The 22,400-nt window shown below is 40.0% G+C and overlaps 1 protein-coding gene across 1 annotated transcript in view; it reads left to right on the top strand.

Annotated features, from left to right (window-relative positions):
• The window catches only part of itga4 (integrin alpha 4), a 155,889-nt gene that overhangs the window by 90,552 nt on the left and 42,937 nt on the right, over positions 1 to 22,400 (top strand). Inside the window, exons 16-18 of the mRNA XM_063052058.1 lie at positions 2,559 to 2,711; positions 3,386 to 3,462; positions 14,253 to 14,403. Of these exons, the coding sequence (XP_062908128.1) occupies positions 2,559 to 2,711; positions 3,386 to 3,462; positions 14,253 to 14,403 (381 nt within the window). The remainder of the gene's footprint in view (positions 1 to 2,558; positions 2,712 to 3,385; positions 3,463 to 14,252; positions 14,404 to 22,400) is intronic.

Raw genomic sequence — 22,400 nt, 5'->3', positions numbered from 1 at the left:
GTGCCCACCCAGTACATTATGTAGTGGATGGGAGACAGTGACCAAGATGGCATGCAACTTGGACAGCATCCTCTTTTCAGATACCACCGTGAGAGAGTCCAGTTCCATCCCCACAACATCACTGACCTTACGAATGAGTTTGTTGATTCTTTTGGTGTCTGCCACCTTCAGCCTGCTGCCCCAGCACACAACAGCAAACATGATAGAACAGGCCACCACAGACTTGTAGAACATCCTCAGCATCGTCCGGCAGATGTTAAAGGATGCAAATGCACAAGAAACACAATAGAATCAATGAAAAGACGACACCTGACTGGGCGGACAAACAACCAACGTGCAAAAGATAACAAACTGTGCAAGTGCAGAAAAAAAAGTTAAAAAATAAATAAATGAACAATAAATATCGAGAACTTGAGACGAGGAGTCCTTGAAAGTGAGTCCATAGGTTGTGGGAACAGTTCAGTGATGGGATGAGTGAAGTTATCCCCTCTGGTTCAAAAACTTGATAAGGATTAATAACTGTCCCTGACCTGGTGGTGTGGGACCTGAGGATCCTGTACCTACTTCCTGATGGCAGCAGTGAGAAGAGAGCATGGCTTGGGTGGTGCAGGTCCCCGATAATAGATGCTGCTTTCCTGCGACAGTACTCCGTAGATGTGCTCAATGGTGGGGAGGTCTTTACCAATGAAGGACTGGCCGTATCCAGTACTTTTTGTAGGATTTTTCCATTCAAAGACATTGGTGTTTCTATACCAGGTTGTGATACAACCCGTCAATATACTCTCCACCACACATTTGTAGAGATTTGTCAAACTCTTCGATGTCATGCCGCAACCGTCTAAGAAACTAATGTGCTTTCTAACAATGATAAGTTCTCACTTGGAGGCACACACCATTGAAACCTGTGGTTGGTTCGTCGCAACTGGGTGGCATTTGAAATCTCACTTTAGCAATTTAACTTCCCACCAACCCCAAACCACTTGATGGGTTTGCAATTCTCACAACCATGGGCTGCCAACTTCACTTGCTGCCGCTGAAACCAAATCCCCACGGACACTCTATTGTGTGTAACGTAATAAGTCTAACCCTTGGGTATAACTTGAGGAACACTTTCCCTCTGTTGCAGGGCTTCTCAGGATTCCCTCACCGATCATTTTATTAGCTCATTTCTGAATTTTGCAGCTGATTGAATTTTTTGCATGCATTTTACATCTAATGTTATGATAAGGACATTCCATTTTCTGGCAACCCTCCGTAATTCAATGAAATCTTCTAGTGTTCAGACATTTGTAATTGATCTTTTTGCTGATTAATTTGAATCCTTTGTTTTCTGACTTGTTGCAGAAATAATTATTACTGTGTATCATTTATTTACCAGGTTGCTGCCTGGATTAGAGAACATTTGCTATAAGGAGAAGTTGGCTAAACTTGGGTTGTTTTCCCTAGAGCAACAGAGGCAGAGGGGAGATCTGATGGAGGTTTTTATATCAAAATTAACCTCATTCATCATTTTAAAAAAAATAATAGTTTTCAAGAATAAGCTGTGCAATGGCTTTTCAGCCTTGCATTCACAGTCAATGTGTTAAGCAGTGTTATGTTACATTCCTTAAAACCATCAGAACTGTTGTTACTCATTGGGGTGATAAACTACCGCAATAATTGGCTTCATCACCCAACCCAGCACCTCCTTGTCCAGTAGCAAACCTCCCCTACACTGTGGTCCTTCCCCAACGAGCCCCCTGCAGTGCATCGCTCAGCACATACTCTTGCTGCCAGGAATGTGGCAGTCAGCAGCATTCCTCCATGGACGTCTCAATGTACTGGCAGATCAACAAGTCTCGGGCAGATCAAAGGGCAAGCTGCTGATCTTCCAGCTACACTAGACGGAGATTGGATAGAGGTTTATTGTATTGCATGGCATAGATAGACCAGACAGGCATGATCTTTCCCAGGGTTGAGATGTCTAATACCAGAGGGCATGCATTCAAGATGAAAGGGGTTGAATTCAAAGGAGATGTGCAGGGCAAGTTTTTTTTTACACAGAGAGGAGGGTGCCTGGAATAAGCTGCACGGCATGGCAGTGAGGTCAACTACGAAAGAGGCGTTGAAGGGACTGTTAGATAAGCCAATGAAAGTGCGGGAAGTGGAAGGATATGGATCTGATGGAGACAGAAGGGATTAGTTTAGTTGGGCTTTTGACTAATAATTTGATTAGCTTAGCACAACATTGTGGGCTGAGGTGCCTGTTTTCTGTGCTCTACTGTCCTGTATTCTAATCTCTCTCTAGTATGAATATCTTATGGAAAATTAGTCGTCATTTAAACTTTGTATATCTTGTTGACATCAGCTTGAGTTTTCTGGGGAGTAATGAATAGAGAATGGGTCTTTCATTTCCCTCAGTCTCTTAACTAGAATAAATTTTACAATTACTGTTGCATTTCCTGTAAAATTATCTGTAAATTTTGGTTGATTTATTCTCTAGAAATAATACAACGATATGATTCAGATACTGTTTACAGATTGCTTTTTTAAAATGATGTAATTTCCTGTCTTAAAAGGAAAATATCCGAGATGTTATCACACCGGTCTACTTTGAAGTGATGTATTCCCTGGGTAATCACATTGTAACGAATGAAACCACAGATGCTTTCCCTCCGCTTCAGCCTGTTATGCAAAAGAATAAAAATGAAACTAGTGGAGCCAAAAAGAAGGTGTGATCATATATATGTTTATATTTTATATTTCCTGTAGTGATAGAGTTTGAATCTTAAGTTTGCAAACTGATTTATTTGAATATATAGCTGGAAAACGTACGTTAGGGAGATCGTTGCGGATCCTATGCCTGATTTCCCTCCCTTCTCTTGGAAATCTGCCAGGTGCCAATTTGACAGGTGACTTCTGAGCAATGCTACTTAGGCTTAACATCTGTTTCAGGACTCCTGTGTTAAATTGAGCTAAAGCAGAATGAAGTGCACACTGCCAGGTTTATGGCAACCTGACCAGTGTTCCTGCTGGAAACCACCAGAGAAGTTGGCTTACAAGCCTCTGTAGGGATCAAGGGGATCAGGAATGTTGCTCTCATTCCACAGGAGACACCACACCGCCCCATGCTCCCATTCCTTTTCATCTCCAATCCCAACAACCGGCTTGAGGGCTGACCCATAACCCCTTCCCTTAAATGCTAGGTCAGTATCATAGACACATGTCTGTGATTCCCCTTGTAACAGGAAGTGCAGCTTATTCAAGAATTTGTCTATTGAACAACCTCAGAAATATTGTGGGACTTGCAGCTTTGTGCTATGTTCTTTAACTGCTAAGATGTACATTTTGTTTCTCTTTTCGTATTGGTTTTAATGCTCGCTTCTGGATTTGCGTTTTTGGACAGATATATTTTGAACGGTTATGTGCTTTTAAAGACTGTGCCGCTGACCTTCAAGTGTCGGGAAAACTGATAATGGAGGGGTGAGTAACTTGTCATACAGAGAGAGTGCATTCTGCCTTTAACCCTCTCATTATTTGCTCAAAAAGGCACCTGCATTAGTCGAGGCTTTCTTTCAAGAAGATGTGCATGCAAGAGTATAGACGTTTTGTAGGGTCCTAATGACACTGTGCCTTCAACATTGTCAGGCTTCTGTACCAGTGGGAGGATACACCTGCCATGGGCAGGTTCCTAGGTATTAAAGAGGATTGGAGGACTGGTGTAGGAAGGAAGCTCTGAGGTAAAAGATGAACTACGGGAAGGTCTGAATGTCACTATTGTGCTTTTATGATCACTTACTGAAAAGTATATCAAGTGAAGAAATTTATTACTATTTTTCTCAGATGTACCAGATTAGATGGATTTTTTTTTTCCCAGAAGCATTGACTTGTGATGCTCTACTACCGTCAAATTTTCCACATAGTTATCCACTGGAAATGAAGTAGTGAGAGATTTGAGTAATAGCCGTTTCTCCAGACCTGTAATACTGATGTCCATCTTCATTCGGAAAATTCATCTAATATACAGTATCCATGAGATGCCTTCGTTTTATATCGAACTAACTTTTACACCGTGGTACTGTTAGATTTCGTTTCTGTGCAGAGCTGACGACAATGTAATTCGATGGTTTTCTTTCGGTACATCTCTGTTCTGATCCTTTCGTTGCTTTCAAATATTTGTGTGAATTTATTTTGATCATTAGTCTTTGAGGTATCTGATTGTTATTCAAATTATTGTCTTTTGATTTATAACTTAAATATTTCTGAACTTTGAAGACTTCCCTTCCAAGTGGACTATTTATAATTTGAACCTTTTGCCTCAGTTGCCATGCCAGCCGCCCAGTTGCAGCGACCTCTGTGGGTCCAACCAAGGGTGCAATCGTTCATCTTTTACATCTTTTTTACGATGGCAAGACCCTGCTGGTTATCCAGAACATCATGTTATGCAGGTCCACCCATCAGTGAGCTTCTCAATAGCGATGGAGCTGTACTTGGTGTGGACCGTGTTGCTGCCTGATACAAGAAGGCATCAGAGTCTGCGCACGGAAGTGGTGTACGGTCTAACAAACGAAGCGAATGATTGTCCTGGACTATTTTGCTCTGATCGCAAAACCCTGTTGGACATTGGTAATGTAGAATACTGCAAATCCGGTTCAGTGGTTAAATAGCGGGACCGATTCTGGGGGTGTTGTGTGGCCTCTGTTGTAGCTCAGACTAGGCAACAGCTTGTTTGCAGCTCCCCGGGAAAGGGGCGTCATTCGGTGCCCAGAGGCAGTGTGACACGGCTTCCATACTGGCATGGGTGCTTCTCCTCAGTGTTCGCTCAGAGGAAGGCGAGCTGGATTTTGTCAAGCCATGGAGTTGCCTGTTGCAAGGGGCCAGGGGAGAGACACAAAAGGTGGTGAGGGAGAGGGCAGAGGCGGAGTCGGGTGCTGGAGTCTGTTGGTGCTGCCCTCCAGTGTTCGTGCAGTGAAAGGCGAGCTGAATTGTCTTTGTCTGCAGACTTCTATGGGCCTGTTCTTGCTGATAATATCAATCTGCAGCACGTGACACTGAGGGACTTGGGCTACATTATAATTCTTTCGAGTGGCTGTACGTGTGCTGCTATCTTATATGTGTTATGTGTGCCTTCCGTTGTGTATGACTGTCAGTACTATGTTAATTGCTTAACCGCAGGACTCTGCAGAGAGTGGTGCTGGCAGCCCAGCGCATCTGTAGTTGTGCACTTCCCATGATTCAGGACATTTACAAGGACAGGTGTGTAAAAAAAAAAAAAAAAAAGGCCTGTAGGATCATTGGGGACCCAAGTCACCCCAACCACCCCAACCACAATCTATTCCAGCTGCTGCCTTCTGGGAAATGGTACTGCAGCATAAAAGCCAGGACCAACAGGCTCCAGAGCAGCTTCCTCTACCAGGCCATCAGACTGATTAACTCACACTGACTTGAATGCACTCTATATTACATTGACTGCTCTATTTATTATAAATTATTATAAATTACTATGATTGCACATTGCACGTTTAGATGGAGACATAAAGTAAAGATTTTTACTCCTCTTGTATGTGAAGGATGTAAGAAATAGTCAATTCAATTCATTGAGATATAGTGCCGAATAGGTCCTGCTTACCCTATGAGCCATGGTGCCTAGCCTAATCACAGGACAATTTATAATGACCAATTAACCTACTAACCAATACGTTTTTTTGGATTGTGGGAGGAAACCAGAGCACCCGGAGAAAACCCATATATTCCACAGAGGATGTACAGACTTGTTACAGATGACATTGGAATTTAACTTCGAACTCCAATGCCCCAAACTGTAATTGTGTGTTGCAAATGCTACACTGTGTGGTGCCTGTTTTTTTCAGCTTGGTCCCAGAGTAATGCTGTTTTGTTTGGCTGTATTGTGTATGGTTGAATGACAATTAAACTTGACCTCAAACATGTCTTAATTTTTTCCACTGGCAAAATCTATGCTTTTATTCTTTTAACCTCTACCTCACGTAGATTTTTCCTGCCACATATCCTTCAACTTTTCTTTAATCCTTCTGCTCTTACACAAAATCTAATTAGATTATGGATTGTTTCCCAAATACTCAGTCACCTTTAAATTGTTTATTTGCTCTGCATGATTACCTAGTTTTCTGGCTCATTGAATGGTGACACATTGACTGAGAAAACAGACCTGAAGAAAACTCATAGAACAATCTGTCTCTCCAACTACATCTTTCCCGTTTCATGGAGAAATAGTGTACACCTATTCAAACAGGATGTTAGCTTTACCTAAAAATTCCTCCCTCCATTTCCCAACCACAGATTAGTGATCTACATAATGCATTCCAAAAAATGTGGCAAAATCTTTTTGTTCTTCAACAGAATCTTAAAGGATTTCCTTTGTAGCACATATCTAGTGCAATCCTTGTTGAGTAGTCCTCCCATTTCATTAATACTATGACAGCTAATTTGGTATTAGTACTTTACTTTTGCACCATATATTAATTGGCTGCTGTATTTTCTTCATTAATGTAAAGCCTTATTGGCTGTACGTCTCCTTGTGACATTGTTAAAGGTATGAGGGACATTACATAAATGTATCAGATTAAAAGATTATATACCATTACTAGACAGAAATAGATGTCTTCAAATATAGTTCACGTGAAACAAACACAAGTAATATAGAAGCTTCAATATCAATTTGATTTTAATTTTTTGTCAGATTGATGTGTATGAAGTTTTAATATTCACTCTGCTAGCTGGTACTTCTATCACTTTGTGTGATAAGAACAGTTGAGAAAATTAGAAACTCCTGACAAGTTTCTCAATGCTGCTGATGCCAGGTGAGGCTCCGAGTACCCTTGTTCTCGTTTCTGACTCTCAGTGGATGGCTGCTCTTCTCAAACCTTAAATCCCATAATGTGGAAGCAGGGGCATTAGTTAAGCCACACTTCCAAAGCTGATCAATGATAATAATGGATAGCTGAATCATGGTCTGACTCGCTCACCTGTCAGAAATGTGGCAGCAGTTCGTGTCACATTTGGGACAGTCTCAAAAAAAATCAAAATCATTCATCAAAGACATGAAACATTTGAACTAAAGCACATAAAAATCATCTACAATATTGAAGTAAACTCCAAAGGTCAAAAAAGATCTGCCAGAAAATTCTTTCCAGACCATTCCCTCTGGAGCAGATCTGCATGCATTTGGTCTCACCTAGTGCAGGTTGTTCAGTCTGGTTTGTCAGTGTCTTTTTGTGGACTTTACAGCACTTTTGGCTCAATCATTTGACTCCATAAGGCAGAGTATAGTTGTAGATTCACCACTAGACAATGAGCAGGAGCTTGGGATTTCTGTGTTGTGAATATTCGTGCTATAATCCAAACTTCCTGTCAGCTACACAGAGAAAGGTAGGCAATTCCATGCTGATCTTTTGAAATTGGGATCAGTGAACTGCCCAGATATTTTACTTTTAGTCCATAAGTGTGTTCTTTAAACCATTTAGTGGCTATATAAACTGTACAGAACATTTCTAAAAGGGGGAAAACATGTATCTTGGGTTCTGTGTCTAGGGCTGATTTGGAAGGTGGCTGAAATGTGTGTGGGATCCGAAGTTTTATAAATAACTGGAGAATTGGGGCTCAGTCCATAGCACAACACTTTAGGGAAGATGTGAAGGCTTTGGAGAAGGTGCAGAAGAAATTTATTAAAATTGTTCCAAGAATTGTTCCAATTGCTCCTTACCTCAATGAGGAGTTTGAAGTATGTGAATTTATTAGTGAAGAAGAAATCACTCTCCTCGAAAGAGGATGTTACAAGAAGTTCTGTTGGAAGTACATGATTTATATTTCCAAAGGATATAGGCAGTAATAGGGAAAAAAAAAAGTGTTTCTACTGGTGGAAGGCTCAGGAACTGGGGGATACTAAATGCACATGAATGGCAGAAGATCCAGAAGTGACATAGAGATATATTTCATGCACCAAGTGATTAGGCCAATGGTAGCAGCGGAAATGCAGCATCTAGAAAGAGGCCCAGTAAATGTCAAAAAGGGAAGAATTTTCACAGCTCTGGGGAGAGGCCCAGGGAAAGGGCCTAACTAGATTGCTGGTGCATAACATTCATATAGACTCTGTCATTGAATAACTGCTTTCTATGCTGTAGTCTGTGTAGGAATGGAGTATGACAAATACTTCTGTCTGTTCTGTGTGTTAAAGCAGATTGACTTTGTAATTCACCAGAAATCTGTGCTCCCTTAACTGAATAACTATATTCGCACTGTTTTACTCCTTTCACAGATCCCAAATGTAGCTGGTCATTATTGTAAATGATTTTTCCTCAAATCGCCAATCTGGGCCAAGTGCACAATCTCAAGCTGACTGAATTGGTCCATAACTCCAAATGTAATGTCAATATTTATACTCACAGCTCTTCTGTGGGTACAGTGTCAGTTTCTGATTGCCCCTTTGCATATTCATTCCTGTATGTTTCAAATGTATAATTTTTCCTTATTTTTGTTTATTATTTATTGAGATACAGCACGGATTAGGCTCTTCTGGCCCTTTGAGTCACACTGCCCTGCAATCCCCTGATGTAATCACAGGACAATTTACAATGACCAATTAACCTACCAACGTAAAAACTCCTTACAAACAGTGGCAGGAATTGAACCTGGGTCGCCCGCACCATAAAGCATTGTTCTAAGCACTACTGTGCTGTGTTGTTATCTTATTCTGTAGGGCCAGTCTGTTGGCTTCTGATGTGAACAGTTCGTCTTGAATGGTGACTTTATTAGCCCACTGTCTCCTTTGTATTATCAAGTCTTCAGTTCTCATAGCACAACACCAGACTGTACAAGGTTCTAGTATGGCTGTTTTACCCAACTGTAGTTTTTTTACATTTTGCAAGGTTTTTCCTTCCAGTTTAACTATTTAAGAGCCAGAAAGATGCCTCCCATGCTTTCTTGATTCTGAAATAGTAGTTTGATCTGTTTGATTGAATCTATTGTATTTTGTCAATGGTCAATTTATTTCTGGTACTGTTAAATAAAAGATAAAGATTAGCTCAATTTGTCACATATACATCAAAGCACCAGTGAAATAAGAACATAAGAAATAGGAGCAGGAGTAAGCCATCCGGCCCATCGAGCCTGCCCCGCCATTCAATAAGATCATGGCTGATCTGTCCGTAAACTCAGCTCCATCTACCTGCCTTTTCCCCATAACCCTTAATTCCCTTACTATGTAAAAACCTATCTAACTGTATCTTAAATATATTTAGTGAAGAAGCCTCAACTGCTTCCCCGGGCAGAGAATTCCACAGATTCACCACTCTCTGGGGAAAAAGTTTCTCCTCATCTCCGTCCTAAACTTTCTCCCCTGAATCTTGAGGCAACGTCTCCTAGTTCTAGTCTCACCTACAAATGGAAACAACTTTCCTACTTCTATTGTATATATCCCTTTCAAAATTTTGTATGTTTTTATAAGATCCCCTCTCATTCTTCTGAATTCCTGAGAGTATAGTCCCAGGCGACTCAATCTATCCTCATAGGTAACCCCTTCATCCCTGGAATCAACCTGGTGAACCTCCTCTGCACTGCCTTCAAAGCCAGTACAGTGGCATGCAAAAGTTTGGGCACCCCTGGTCAAAATTTCTGTGACTGCGAATATCTAAGCGAGTAAAAGATGACTGAATTTCCAAAAGGTATAAAATTATAGATGACACATTTCTTTAATATTTTAAGCAAGATTACTTTTTTATTTCCATCCTTTACAGTTTCAAAATGACAAAAAAGGAAAAGGGCCTGAAGCAAAAGTTTGGGCACCCTGCATGGTCAGTACTTAGTAACACCCTCTTTGACAAGTATCACAGCTTGTAAATGCTTTTTATAGCCAGCTAAGAGTCTTGTAATTCTTGTTTGGGGGTTTTCGCCCATTCTTCCTTGCAAAAGGCTTCTAGTTCTGTGAGATTTTTGGGCTGTCTTTTGAGGTCTATCCACAGATTTTCGATGATGTTTAGGTTGGGGGACTGTGCGGGCCATGGCGAAACCTTCAGCTTGCGCCTCTTGAGGTAGTCCATCGTGGACTGCTGCATTCCACCAGCATTTTGTGTGTGTTGCTTGAATTTCCCGCATCTGCAGATTTTCTCATGTTTGTGGATTTTGAGGTGTGTTTAGGATTATTACCCTGCTGTAGAAGCCATCCTCTTTTCATGCAGGAAAAGTTTTCTTCTGATGACTCTTCCACGAAGGTCGTATTTGTGCAGGTGTCGCTGCACAGTAGAACAGTGCACCACCACTCCAGAGTCTGCTAAATCTTCCTGAAGGTCTTTTGCAGTCAAATGCGGGTTTTGATTTGCCTTTCTAGCAATCCTATGAGCTGTTCTCTTGGAAAGTTTTCTTGGTCTTCCAGACCTCAACTTGACTTTCACTGTTCCTGTTAACTGCCATTTCTTAATTACATTATGAACTGAGAGAAACAGCTACCTGAAAACGCTTTGCTATCTTCTTATAGCCTTCTCCTGCTTTGTGGGCATCATTTATTTTAATTTTCAGAGTGCTAGGCAGCTGCTTAGAGGAGCCCATGGCTGCTGATTGTTGGGACAAGGTTTGAGGAGTCGGTTTTTATAAAGCTTTGAAATTTGCATCACCTGGCCTTTCCTAACGATGACTGTGAACAAGCCATAGCCCTAACAAGCTAATTAAGGTCTGAGACCTTGGTAAAAGTTATCTGAGAGCTCAAATCTCTTGGGGTGCTCAAACTTTTGCATGGTGCTCCTTTCCTATTTTTCCCACTCTAAAATTGTACAAAAGAACAATAATACACTAATCTTGCTTAAAATGTTGAAAAGAATGTTTCATCTTTAATTTTATGACTTTTGGAGATCAATTCATCTTCTATTCACAGTAACAGAAATTTTGACCAGGTGTGCCCAAACTTTTGCATGCCACTGTATATCCTTCCTCAAGTATGGAGACCAGAACTGGACACAGTACTCCAGGTGTGGCCTCACCAGTATCCTGTATAGTTGCAGCATGACCTCCCTGCTCTTGAACTCAATCCCTCTAGCAATGAAGGCCAACATTCCATTTGCCTTCTTAATAACCTGTTGTACCTGCAAGTCAACTTTTTGCAATTGTTTGCGTCAGTGAATATGTGTTGGATTAGTCTACAAGTGTTGCAACACTTCCAGCATCAACATAGCATGCTCACAACTTACTAACCATAACCTGCACATCTTTGGAACGTGGGGAGGAATGAAAACACCTAGAGGAAACCCAATATGGTCATGATGAGAAAGTACAATTTCTTCACAAACATGCTACCCACAACCATATCCGATATTTAGTATAATGCTTACAATTGTTGACATAGTGGTGAGTACAGGTCCACAATCCCTTATCCAAAATCTTTGGAGCCAGTTGCATTTCGGAATTCAGAATTTTTCGGATTTCAGAATCCCTCCTTATTGGTTCCGGGACCCACCCCAACCCCCCCTCCCGCGGATACCAAAAAACACATACGCTCAAGTCCCTTATTTAACCTGGCTCAGTGCGGGAGGATTTTAGGACCCAGCAGAGCTCCGGACCTACGCACATCCTCCCGTATACTTTAAATCATCTCTAGGTTACTTATAATACCTAATACAATGTAAATACTATATAAATAGTTTTTATACTGTATTGTCTAGCGAACAATGACAAGAAAAAAACATTCAATAAAAGATAAAAATATACAGCTTCAAACGAACCGAATCAAACACATGGTAAATGACTTATTGGAATAAATGTGGAACATCACTGTCACTATAAAACTTCAGTAACATGTCTTTCTGTTTCTTTAAATCATATACAGTGGTAGTTCCGACACCATGTTCTTCAGTAAGACACCACGCAGACACACCATGATCAAGCTTCTGCAATAACTCCACATTCTCATTGTTACCCATAGGGGTGTCTGCAGCTCTTTTCGACATTTTTCACAGTGAAATTAAGCACAAAGTCAACAGTGAACACAAAATATCAGCGTACAGCAAATGCACGTGTAACCAGTACGAGCGCTGAGCCACAACTGACGTCTAGCGGCCTCTGCTAGTGCTCTCACGTCACACCTGAGTGATGTCAGCTGTTGGCGGAAAAAACTTTGGTTTTCGGAGCTTTTTGGATTTCAGAATTTCAGATAAGGGATTGTGGACCTGTGTAGCAATGTGATGTTTGATGCGTTGTAGAAGAATGAAGTTAGACAGGACTGCAGTCATTGCCATCCCAATATCTTGATTTGGCTTATTTTGTAGAGATAAATTAATTTGTATTTGGAGGGCCAGTGCAGACCCTATTTAAAGCATTTAATGAGCTACTTGTTCTAGTTGAGTTAGAAATCGCTGCATTGGTGCTGGCTTAAGTATTAAAAAATAAGATTTAATATTTTCCTTAGCTGTAGTTTTAATTTGCTTGTTCATATTTTGGTGGATGTATTATCCACACCAATTCATTACTGGCAGGTTAGAGAGATGCCAACCGAATGGCCCGCTTCCGAATCCTTCCTCTCGGGTCATACTGATTACTGGCATAAGAGAAGAAATTTGATTCCAGAATGTCATGGCCTTCAGGTGATCATATTTGTCTGAAATTAACTTGCATGAGAGTTGACTCCTTACCTCTGTCGTAAACTGAAGATGATGCATTAAGCTGTGTTCACGCAATTCTGAAGCGCAGTGGATTAAGTTACTTGACTATCTGAATGGCTATAGAACACAACAGTTGGAAACTGTGAAAGTAGACCTATTCATGTAAATTGATTCAGAATGAAATTCGGACTTAGGTCAGGGTAAGGTGACTTGCAAGTACTGGATCGTCATTGGTTCATTCACAAATGTCGATCAGTAGAGGAATCAGAATTAGAATCAGATTTAATATCACTGGCAGATGTCGTAAAACTTTATTTGTAGCAGCAGTACATTACAACACGTAATAAAAAAAACTATAAATGACAATATATATGTATGTCCAGCCTAACAGTGACTTCAGCACCAGCAAAGTGGTTAGCTATCAACTCCTCTCTGAAGTGCCATGGAAAGCCACTCAGTTCAATCAGGAACAATTAGGGATGAGCAATAAATGCTGGTCTTGCCAGCAACATTCAAATCAAGTGAACTAATAACAAATAGGTCACATTAAATTTCGGGGGTTTTGTTTTTGGGGGGTGTTGGGTGTCAGTGAAAACCAGGAAATACTGGTGATGATTATATTGAAATACTGGCTGTGGTATTTTGAAAAGGGAGAAACAATTTATTATTTTGAATACAGTACTCTACTTTGCCTTTTCTATGCAATTTAGAATTGCTGTAAATTATTTCAGCACATTTACTTTTATTACTTTCAGTGCCAGTACTCTACATTAGTGTCTGACTTTGTGTTATGCCAGACAATTTTATGGAGGGCAGAAAAAAGATTATTCATCAGCAGAAGTCTTTAGCGTACCTTTGTCACGCTCCTAGATGCGCACCTGGTGCTCTGCTGTATGCTCGGCACCAGGCTGGTGGGCATCTTATTGGCAGCACCATGGAAACCTCATCATGAGCCAGATAACACACTCTCAGGGATATAGTCAAAATGTTATTCATTGCCAAAAAAATATGCAAACATGTTGTTGAAAGTGCAAACTTGCCTTCCTATTCGGGTATAAGTATATTATTCGAATATACGATGTTTATCATTTGCCGTTACCCTAAAACCTAATAACCTGTGTTATTTTTTTCACCTTCTGCTTCTTGTCTGTGTGCCAAATTTCTTCCCAAAGGTGTTCATTGACTAATGTGCTGGTTAAAAGCCAGAATATCTTATGAATGTCTTGTTTTTCTGCCACAAAAGAAAACAGTCAAGAGGCTGCAATCTATATGAGTGCAGGGAAATTAATGATTTTACTTTTACAACAATAAGGTAAAGATTGAAGTACTGGAATTTAGATCATAAGAACATTACATCTGACTGCTTATATGCAACTCAAATATCTGTTAATCTAGATGTGGATGTTTGGCACTTTGGGGACCGTAGATAGACTGAAAGACGTGACAAAGATAATAATTTGTGTTGTCCATCATTTCTCAACATTGTATAAAAATCTTTTGTAGCCAGAATATAAGGATAATTTTCCCACTTTATATTCCCAGCACGGACCTGTACCCGACAAGAGGTTGTATGCCTTGACCAGAATATTTACTGCAATATGATCCTCCTATAACAATGTAGTTTTGATGGGGATGATGCTTTTTTTTCCCTAGGCACCATGCAAACAAATCTTATCTGGCAGTTAAGGAGGTGAAGAGGATCATTCTGAATATAGATCTGTTCAATGCAGGAGATGACGCATACTCAAGCACTCTTAACGTTAAAATGCCCAAGGGTATAAGCTTTGTCAAAACAGTAGAAATGGTAAGTATAACATTCCAGTATGTGTATGCCATTTAATGTATCACTTTGCCTCATGGTGCCAGAAATAATATGGCTTAATTTAATATGGCTCTTAATGGAGATCAAATGGTAACAAAGCAGAGCATAATTTGTATCATTGGAGATTGAAATACTTCTGTTTTTTTTTCTGGAATCTGACACCAGAAGTTAGTCATTTAAGGAAAAAAGCTATCACAGTAATGTTCCATGCTTAGCTGCATCATGCCACAATGCATCAAATCCTAGAATTTACCTGGTACATATTAAAAGTGTTGTTTGGAATCAATGGTAATGTTGTATAATAATGAGCTAAGGTTGTAGTGTGTGGGATATTGCCGCACTTTACCTTGAAGACATAGACCTATAACATGCCCAGCTGGTAGACTAGGTCTCGTGTAAGAACACTCTAAGGCTTTTCAATGCAATACCCTTCCATTGTGAAGTGTATAGATGAAACCAAGTGTATTGGAGAACAGTTTGGAATGGTGATGGAAATAGGGGGAACCCTAGAAGTGAAGATCAAAGGTGGAAGAGATTTTGTGTATGCTAGAGGATAGATTGGTGGGAGGGTAAGTGATTGGGGTATGATCTCTGTCTGGCGAATTGGATGGGGGTTGGCTTGGCATCAGGAGGGAGAAGTATTTTATGAATAATGAAAATTTAGATTAGAACATAACCTGCCAGAAGATGGATTCTCTGATTCCCAGTAAAAGTCAGGGCCTTTTATCTAATATCCACTTCCTTCCAGCTTTGTTTGAATCTAAGTTTTCACCATGAGTGAATGATTCCTTCCTGTTGATCTCATTGGATCATTCCTCAGTCATCCCAACCTTCGTTCAACCATCTCCTTGCCCCTCAAATGGAGAAACATTTCATCTTCCCATCTAGTTGGGTGAAGTTTCATTGTTCTTGGTGTTTGCCTCTTAATGTCACCTCCTGCACCACTGATAAAGAAAAACTGTTTTGGCAATTAAGCTATTTGACCTCAGTTCATATGTTCCATTTTAGCAAAGTATTCTTTACATTGATTGGATTTTTAGCAACAGTTTTGATAGTTATTAACATACAAATATTCTTGTTAAGTAAAAGTAAAATACTGTTAAGTAAAAGATATATTATGTGTGTGTATATGTGTGTATATATAATATGTGTGTGTGTGTGTGTGTGTGTTTTATTGTTTTACAACACTGAATCACAGTCGATTTAATTGGGCTTTTCTGACACTGATCAATAGAAAAAGATTCGTGGCAAAGTGAAAGCAGATCCCTACAAAGTGACCTGCATTAATTACAAATATAAAGCACAAAGTAGTTAATTGCATTAGTATTCACTCCCTTCAAGTCAGTATTTGACAGCAATTATAGCCTTGACTCTATGAATAGAGATCTGCAATTTTTCCCTATTCTTCTTTACAAAACTATGTCAAAAAAAACCCCTTAATTTTGTATGTTTGTAGCTTGGAATGAGACATACAGTCCACAGTGAGGTAACAGTGGAATACAATTCTCTTTTGAAAAGGCAACACATTATTTAGGAGGCTTTTCCATTTTAATAACATTGATTTATGTAACAGCTTGAAGCTCTGGCAGAGATTTATGATAGCATGGTATTTTAAATTACTGACCTAGCCATTTAGGAACCTGGGCTCATGATTTATCTTTCTACATTCACCTGGGCCATTTAAGTTTGGTTGATGAGTTAGGGAATAAAAGTCTGATACCAGTAAAAATGACTATGAAGCTAGTATACAGCTAGAGCAAGAGATTAGAAAAACTAACAATGTTATCACTTATTGAAAGGGGAATGATGTACAGAAATTGAGTGCTTATAGTTCAATAATCAAGAGCATTGTCGAGACAGCATCTTGGAGACTATACAATATTGATCTTACTTAAGGATGTTAATGCATGAAAATCACTTTAGAGAAGGTTTATTGGACAAACACCTGGTATAGAGAAGTTGCCTAAAGAGCAGAGGTTGGTCTTGCATCAGCATGAGTGTGAAAACAGAGAGAAAACTTGTCTAAAGCATATGCAGCATGATCCTGGGAGGTCATACCTTCTGGAGATAGAGCTGATATTTCCTCTAAAGGAGGAATTTAGAACTAGGAATCACTGTTAAGAATAAGCCCTTGCTTATTTAAGCCTGTGATAAAGATTTTTTTCTCTCTCTGAAGATTGACTCTCAGTATCAAGTGGTAATATAACCAGCATATCTTAAGTTTTTTTTAGAGCAAAAATAGATCAATTCTTAGTTAGAGAAGGACTTAATAATTATTGTTGGTAGACAAAAATGCAGAATTGAGGTGAGAATTGGGCTGATCATAATCTTGAATGTAATGGATGGGTTGGTGCAGAAGTCCAACTGATTCATTACATTTAGTAAGGGAGATTTGGCTTATTAGTGACTGCATAGCTGCATTGATGTTGACTTTACATGGTTAGCCTTTGAAATGGCTTGGTTTTATTGAAAGATAGTTAGGTATAAGTATTAAATGCTGACCTTGTCAGCATTGGCTGTATCCACGAGAGTCATAAGAGTTATAGAAGAGTGCAGGGCAGAAACAAGCCCTTTGGACAATCTAGTCCATGCCGAACCATTTAAACTACCTACTCCCATTGACCTGTATCTGGACCACAGCCCTCCATACCCCAACCATCCACGTATCTATCCAAACTTCTCTTCAACATTGAAGTCGAGCTTGCATGCACCTCTTGTGCTGGCAGCTCATTTCATGCTCTCATGACCCTCTGAGTGAAGAGTTTCCCCCTCATGTTCCCCTTAAACTTTTCACCTTTCACATGTAACCCATGACCTCTAGTTGTAGTCCCACTGAACCTCAGTGGAAAATGCCTGCTTGCTTTTACGCTATCTATAACCCTCATAATTTTGTACACCTCTATCAAATCTTCTAAGTTCCAAGGAATAAAGTCCTAACTTATTCAGCCTTTCCTTATAACTCAAGTCCTTCTCGTAAATTTTCTCTGTACTCTTTCAACCTTATTTACATTTTTCCTGTAGGTAGGTGACCAAAACTGCACATGATACTCCAAATTAGGCCTCACCGACGTCTTCTCCAACTTCCAGCTTCAACATAACATCTTTGATTCACGAAGGCCAATGTGCCAAAAGCTTTCTTTATGACCCTATCTACCTGTGATGCCACTTTCAATGAATTATGGACCTGTATCCCCAGATCCTACAAAACAACTCGGTACCCTACTGTTCACTTAAGACCATACCCTGGTTGGTTCTACTGAAGTGCAACACCTCATACTTGTCTGCATTAAATTCCATCTGCCATTTTACAGCCCATTTTTCTAGCTAGTCCAGATCCTGCTGCAAGCCATGATAGTCTTCCTCATTGTTCGTTACACCCACAATCTACGTATCATCTGAATATTTCCTGATCTTGTTAACCACTTTATCATCCAGATAATTAGTATTGAGGACAAACAACATTGGACCCTGCACCATTCCCTGCAGCACATTCAGTAAGAGAGGGATTCCATTACTGCCACTCCTTGGCCTGCCCACAAAACCAATGTCTAATCCAATTTACTACCCCAACTTGAATGCCAAGCGACTGAATCTCCTTGACCAACCTCCCATGTGGGACCTTATCAAATGCCTTGCTAAAGTCCATGTAGGTAACATTCACTGCCTCATCTTCATCAACCTTCCTGGTAATTTCCTCAAAAAACTATAAGATTGGTTAGACACGACCTACTACACACAAAGCCATGCTGACTATCCCTAATCAGTCCTTGTCTATCCTAATACTTGTATATCCGGTCACTTAGAATACCTCCCAATAACTCTTCCACTACTGATCACCAGCCTGTAATTTCCTGGTTCATTCTTAGAGCCTTTCTAAACAGCGGAACAACATTAGCTTTCCTCCAATCCTTTGGTACCTCATCTGTTGCTAAGGCTGATTTTAAATATCTCTGCAAGAGCTCTGGCGATTTCTGCAATTGTCACCTGCAGGGTCTGAGGGAACACCTTGTCAGGCCTTGGGGATTTATCCACCCTAATCTGCCTCAAGTCCACAACTCCTCTGGAATTTGTATAGGGCCTATGAAGTTGATGCTGTTTTACCTCACTTCTGTAGACACTGTGTCTGTCTCCTGAGTAAATACAGGTGCAAAAACATAAATGAAGATCCCCCTCCCACCTATCTCTTTTGACTCCATGCATGGGTTACCATTCTGATCTTCCAGAGGATCAACTTTGTCCCTTGCTCTTAACATCTCTGTCGAAGCCCTTGGGATTCTCCTTCACCTTGTCTGTTAGGGTAACCTCTGCCTTCTTTTTAGCCCTCCTGATTACTTTGTCCAGTGTTCTTTTACATTTCTTACACTCTGTAAGTACCTCATTTGCCCATACCTGCGATGCATCTCCTTTTTTTTCTTAACCAGGGCCTCAATATCTCTCGAAAACAAAGGTTTTCCAAACCTGTTATCCTTGCCTTTTATTCTGACAGGCACTTACAAGCTTCATTCTCTTAGAAATTCACTTTTAAAGACCTCCCACTTACCGAATATACCTTTGCCAGAAAACAATCTGTCCCAATCCACATTTGCCAGATCCTTTCTGATACCATCAAAATCGGCATTTCTCCAATTTAGAATCTGAATCTGCAGACCAGACCTATCTTTTTCCATATTTATTATTGAAACTAATGACTAAATATTCTGCAACAATGACACCATGAATTGGATTAGTTAATATTAATTGGCTGAATGCCAATTTTGAATACGCTCAATCTATCTACATAATTCGATCACCATAGTCCGATAATGGGATATCAAATAGTGATGTTGTTGGGGTAATGAATTTGTTCTATATTTACCAGTATAGATTGGGTGATGTAATTAGTTCACAAATAATTATCTACATTTCTTTATATTCATTGGTTGAGTGACTGCTCATAAAAGGCCATCAAAAGTTGAAGTCAGAAGACTACTTTCCCACAAATACTGTATTTATTTTGCTCCAGTTTATGCTGTGTTATTGGAATACAAGATCATACATACAGGCAACCCTCGCATTATGTGGGGGTGACAGGATGGGTGGGGTGTATGGAGGGGCTGGTGATGCATTCCTAGAAAACCAGTCCATAATGGCATTTTTCCATAAAATGAAGTCAGGTCAATTGTGCAAACATCAGGAAACACAGGGTGGAAACAAAACTATTTATGTTTATTTGTTTAATTACTAGTTTTCACATAAATTCTATGAGAGTAAATTTTATTCTATATCTAAAATTCTTGGGTAGTGGTTTGTGAATTCTGTATGGGTAAATTTTCATTACCCGAATGTCCAGGGGTTGCCTGTATTTCATATAATAAACACATTGCTGATTATCAGGAGATTGAAATTATAGCCTCTTCAAAGATACTTTTGCTTTATTATTTTAAATAAATATTGCTAATGAATCTTTGGTTAATCAGATTTTTATCTATCTAAAAGCATACATAATCATTTGTAGATCAGTGCCTGCCTTATTTTCTCCTTAAGATGCAGGAAAATAAATTGTACTTCAAATTCATTACAAATGTGCTTTATTAAGTAAAATTAAAACTTGCATAGAGGCACAGCTCCTTGGCACAGGCAGATTTGTTCTTCCCTCTTCTGTACTTAAACGTTTGTAACATCAGCATAGTGAGCAGTTGGTGAAATGCTGCAATGCTCAAGAGACATTATGATACATACCTCCTTTAATAATGTAAAAAAGAATGAAAACCCATCTCGTCTCTATGTAGTTTTCATTGGGACAAAGTCTTCCACATTTTTGTGTCAACTAGCTCTCCTTCTGATCTGGTCTCAGTTGTGTGCACTTCTCCGTGGGCTGGTTGTCAAATTGCAATGTTCTTGCCCTGAAGAATTAGTAATGCAATCCACATCTTTGTATCTAACTTTATCATGTCAATCTCTTGGGTCTTCCTGAGACAACATCTGCTCTTCACTCTTGTATGGGTTCCATCCTCAGTGGATCTCGAAGTCTTGAGAGGCAAGGGTTCTTTACCACCTCTCTTTTAATGTTGTGCATTTTCCTAAGTCATCATCCCAGTTCTGATTCCAACTGATCCTCTGGGAGTGGACCTACCCAAAATTCCCTGCACTGTCACTTGGAGTGGGGCATGAAGAAAGCTGGTATAGTCAAAATGGAGCCTGGAGGTGGTGATTAGTTTGCTGGAGGTAGTTCCTTGACAACTGCTAGAGTTCTTGGCCTTGCCATTACTGTGTGAAGTGATGTAGTAATATTTGGTGATAAAACTGCTCCTCCTTCAATAGTCTCGTAAAGTTGTCTTGTTTGAACTGTGGCCCATCAGGGATGTCATATGTGGCTTATGAATGGCCACTGGGATGTTTTCTGAGAAGTCTGGATTGTATCCTTCAGAGAAAGAAATCTTGTATATGAATTCTGGCCACAGCTACATTTGCCCATCCAGATGAAATGGATCTGATGCAACACTTGCCCAATGTTAGTCTGGGATTTGATGAAAGAAGCAATTTCTAAGGATCTACAAGGCTCTCAATTCTGCACACCATTCCTGACCTCACCATTTGTTCCTGACCCGTAGGTATGCCTCGAGTCCTGTGGGGCAACTATTTGCTCTCAGACATAAAGCACAAATGCACTTGTTGAAGCCAAGGAACAAATTAACCTCTCGCATTTGAAGATTGGGTTGGCTTGAGTGCTCAGTTCAATTCTTGCATGGGGTTTGGTTCAACTTCAAGCTGTGTCTGTTAATGGTCATTTCAGCTGCTTTGGCTCATCTTGTCTCAGCCAGGTTTGTTGGCTACATGCATGTCATGTCTTTGGCTGGATTGTACCAAATCTTTACTTTCTATGCCTGAATTCATAACAAACTTTATAGTGGTCTGTGGCAGGTTTTAACAAGACTAATCTCAAGTGGCATTACAATCATATCTTGTCTTTAGTCCTGACAGCAGTGTATATGGTAAAATCTGATAGTTCTGTTTTCACAGTTCATTAACTACATGTCTAACTAAAATCTTGCCTTGTATATAAAGGTGTATTGGGAAGATGCCTTCCATGCACCTCAGATCCCTTTAAAATCTTTTGCCTCTTACTTTAAACCTACACCCACTAGTTTTAGACTCCCTTTCCCTGGAAAAAGCCTGTGACTATCACCTTATCTATGCCATTCATAATTTTAAACCTCTACAAAGTCATCTATCCCTTTCACTCCAAAAGGGGGAGAAAAACAGCCTAAGCAATCTATCTATAAAACTCAAGCCCTCCAGTCTTAGTAACATATTTGAGAAAACTTTCTGCACCCTTTCCATCTTAATGACAGCTTTCCTCTGGCTAGGCAACAGGAACTGCTCTCACTACTCCAAGCGCAGTCTCATTAATACCTTGTAATATGATGTCCCAGCTCTTATACTCGCCGTCCTAACAGATAAAGGCAAGGTTGCCGAACGCCATCTTCACTGTCTTGTGTTGCTACTTTCAGGGAAAGGTATACTTGCACTCCTCGGCCTCTCTCTCCTGCAGGACCCTGCCATGGAGCCTGTGTACATGAATTCCTCTAATCATTCTGGAGAGAGGAAGTTTGACTGGTGTCAACGTATAAACCTGATGGACGGGAAAAGCTCAGCTGAACTACCATGCCTGCCCCATACATCATGATCACTGTAATATCATGACCAAAATTTTCTCAACCTGCAGCCACGTATTCCCTTGACATATTCAGAGGAACACTGGGAAAAGAACCACAAACGATAAATTAAACAATTTTTTGTGAAGCAACTGCTGTAGAATTGTTGGTATTAATGCTGGCATACTTTCTTTCTGGCGACTTGCTCCGCTAGTCTCTTTATCTAAGTTGTATTTCCCTTCGGAGCATAACAAAAGTTCAGTTGAATGACAGATACGCTATGTGAGGAGAGACTAAATAGCCCTAGACTGTTTTCTTTGGAGTTCTCTGAAGAGAGCTCATTTT

This window comes from Mobula hypostoma, chromosome 6 (genome assembly GCF_963921235.1).
Source record: "Mobula hypostoma chromosome 6, sMobHyp1.1, whole genome shotgun sequence".
NCBI classification, from domain to species: domain Eukaryota; kingdom Metazoa; phylum Chordata; class Chondrichthyes; order Myliobatiformes; family Myliobatidae; genus Mobula; species Mobula hypostoma.
This window is presented reverse-complemented; position numbering and strand designations above follow the sequence as displayed.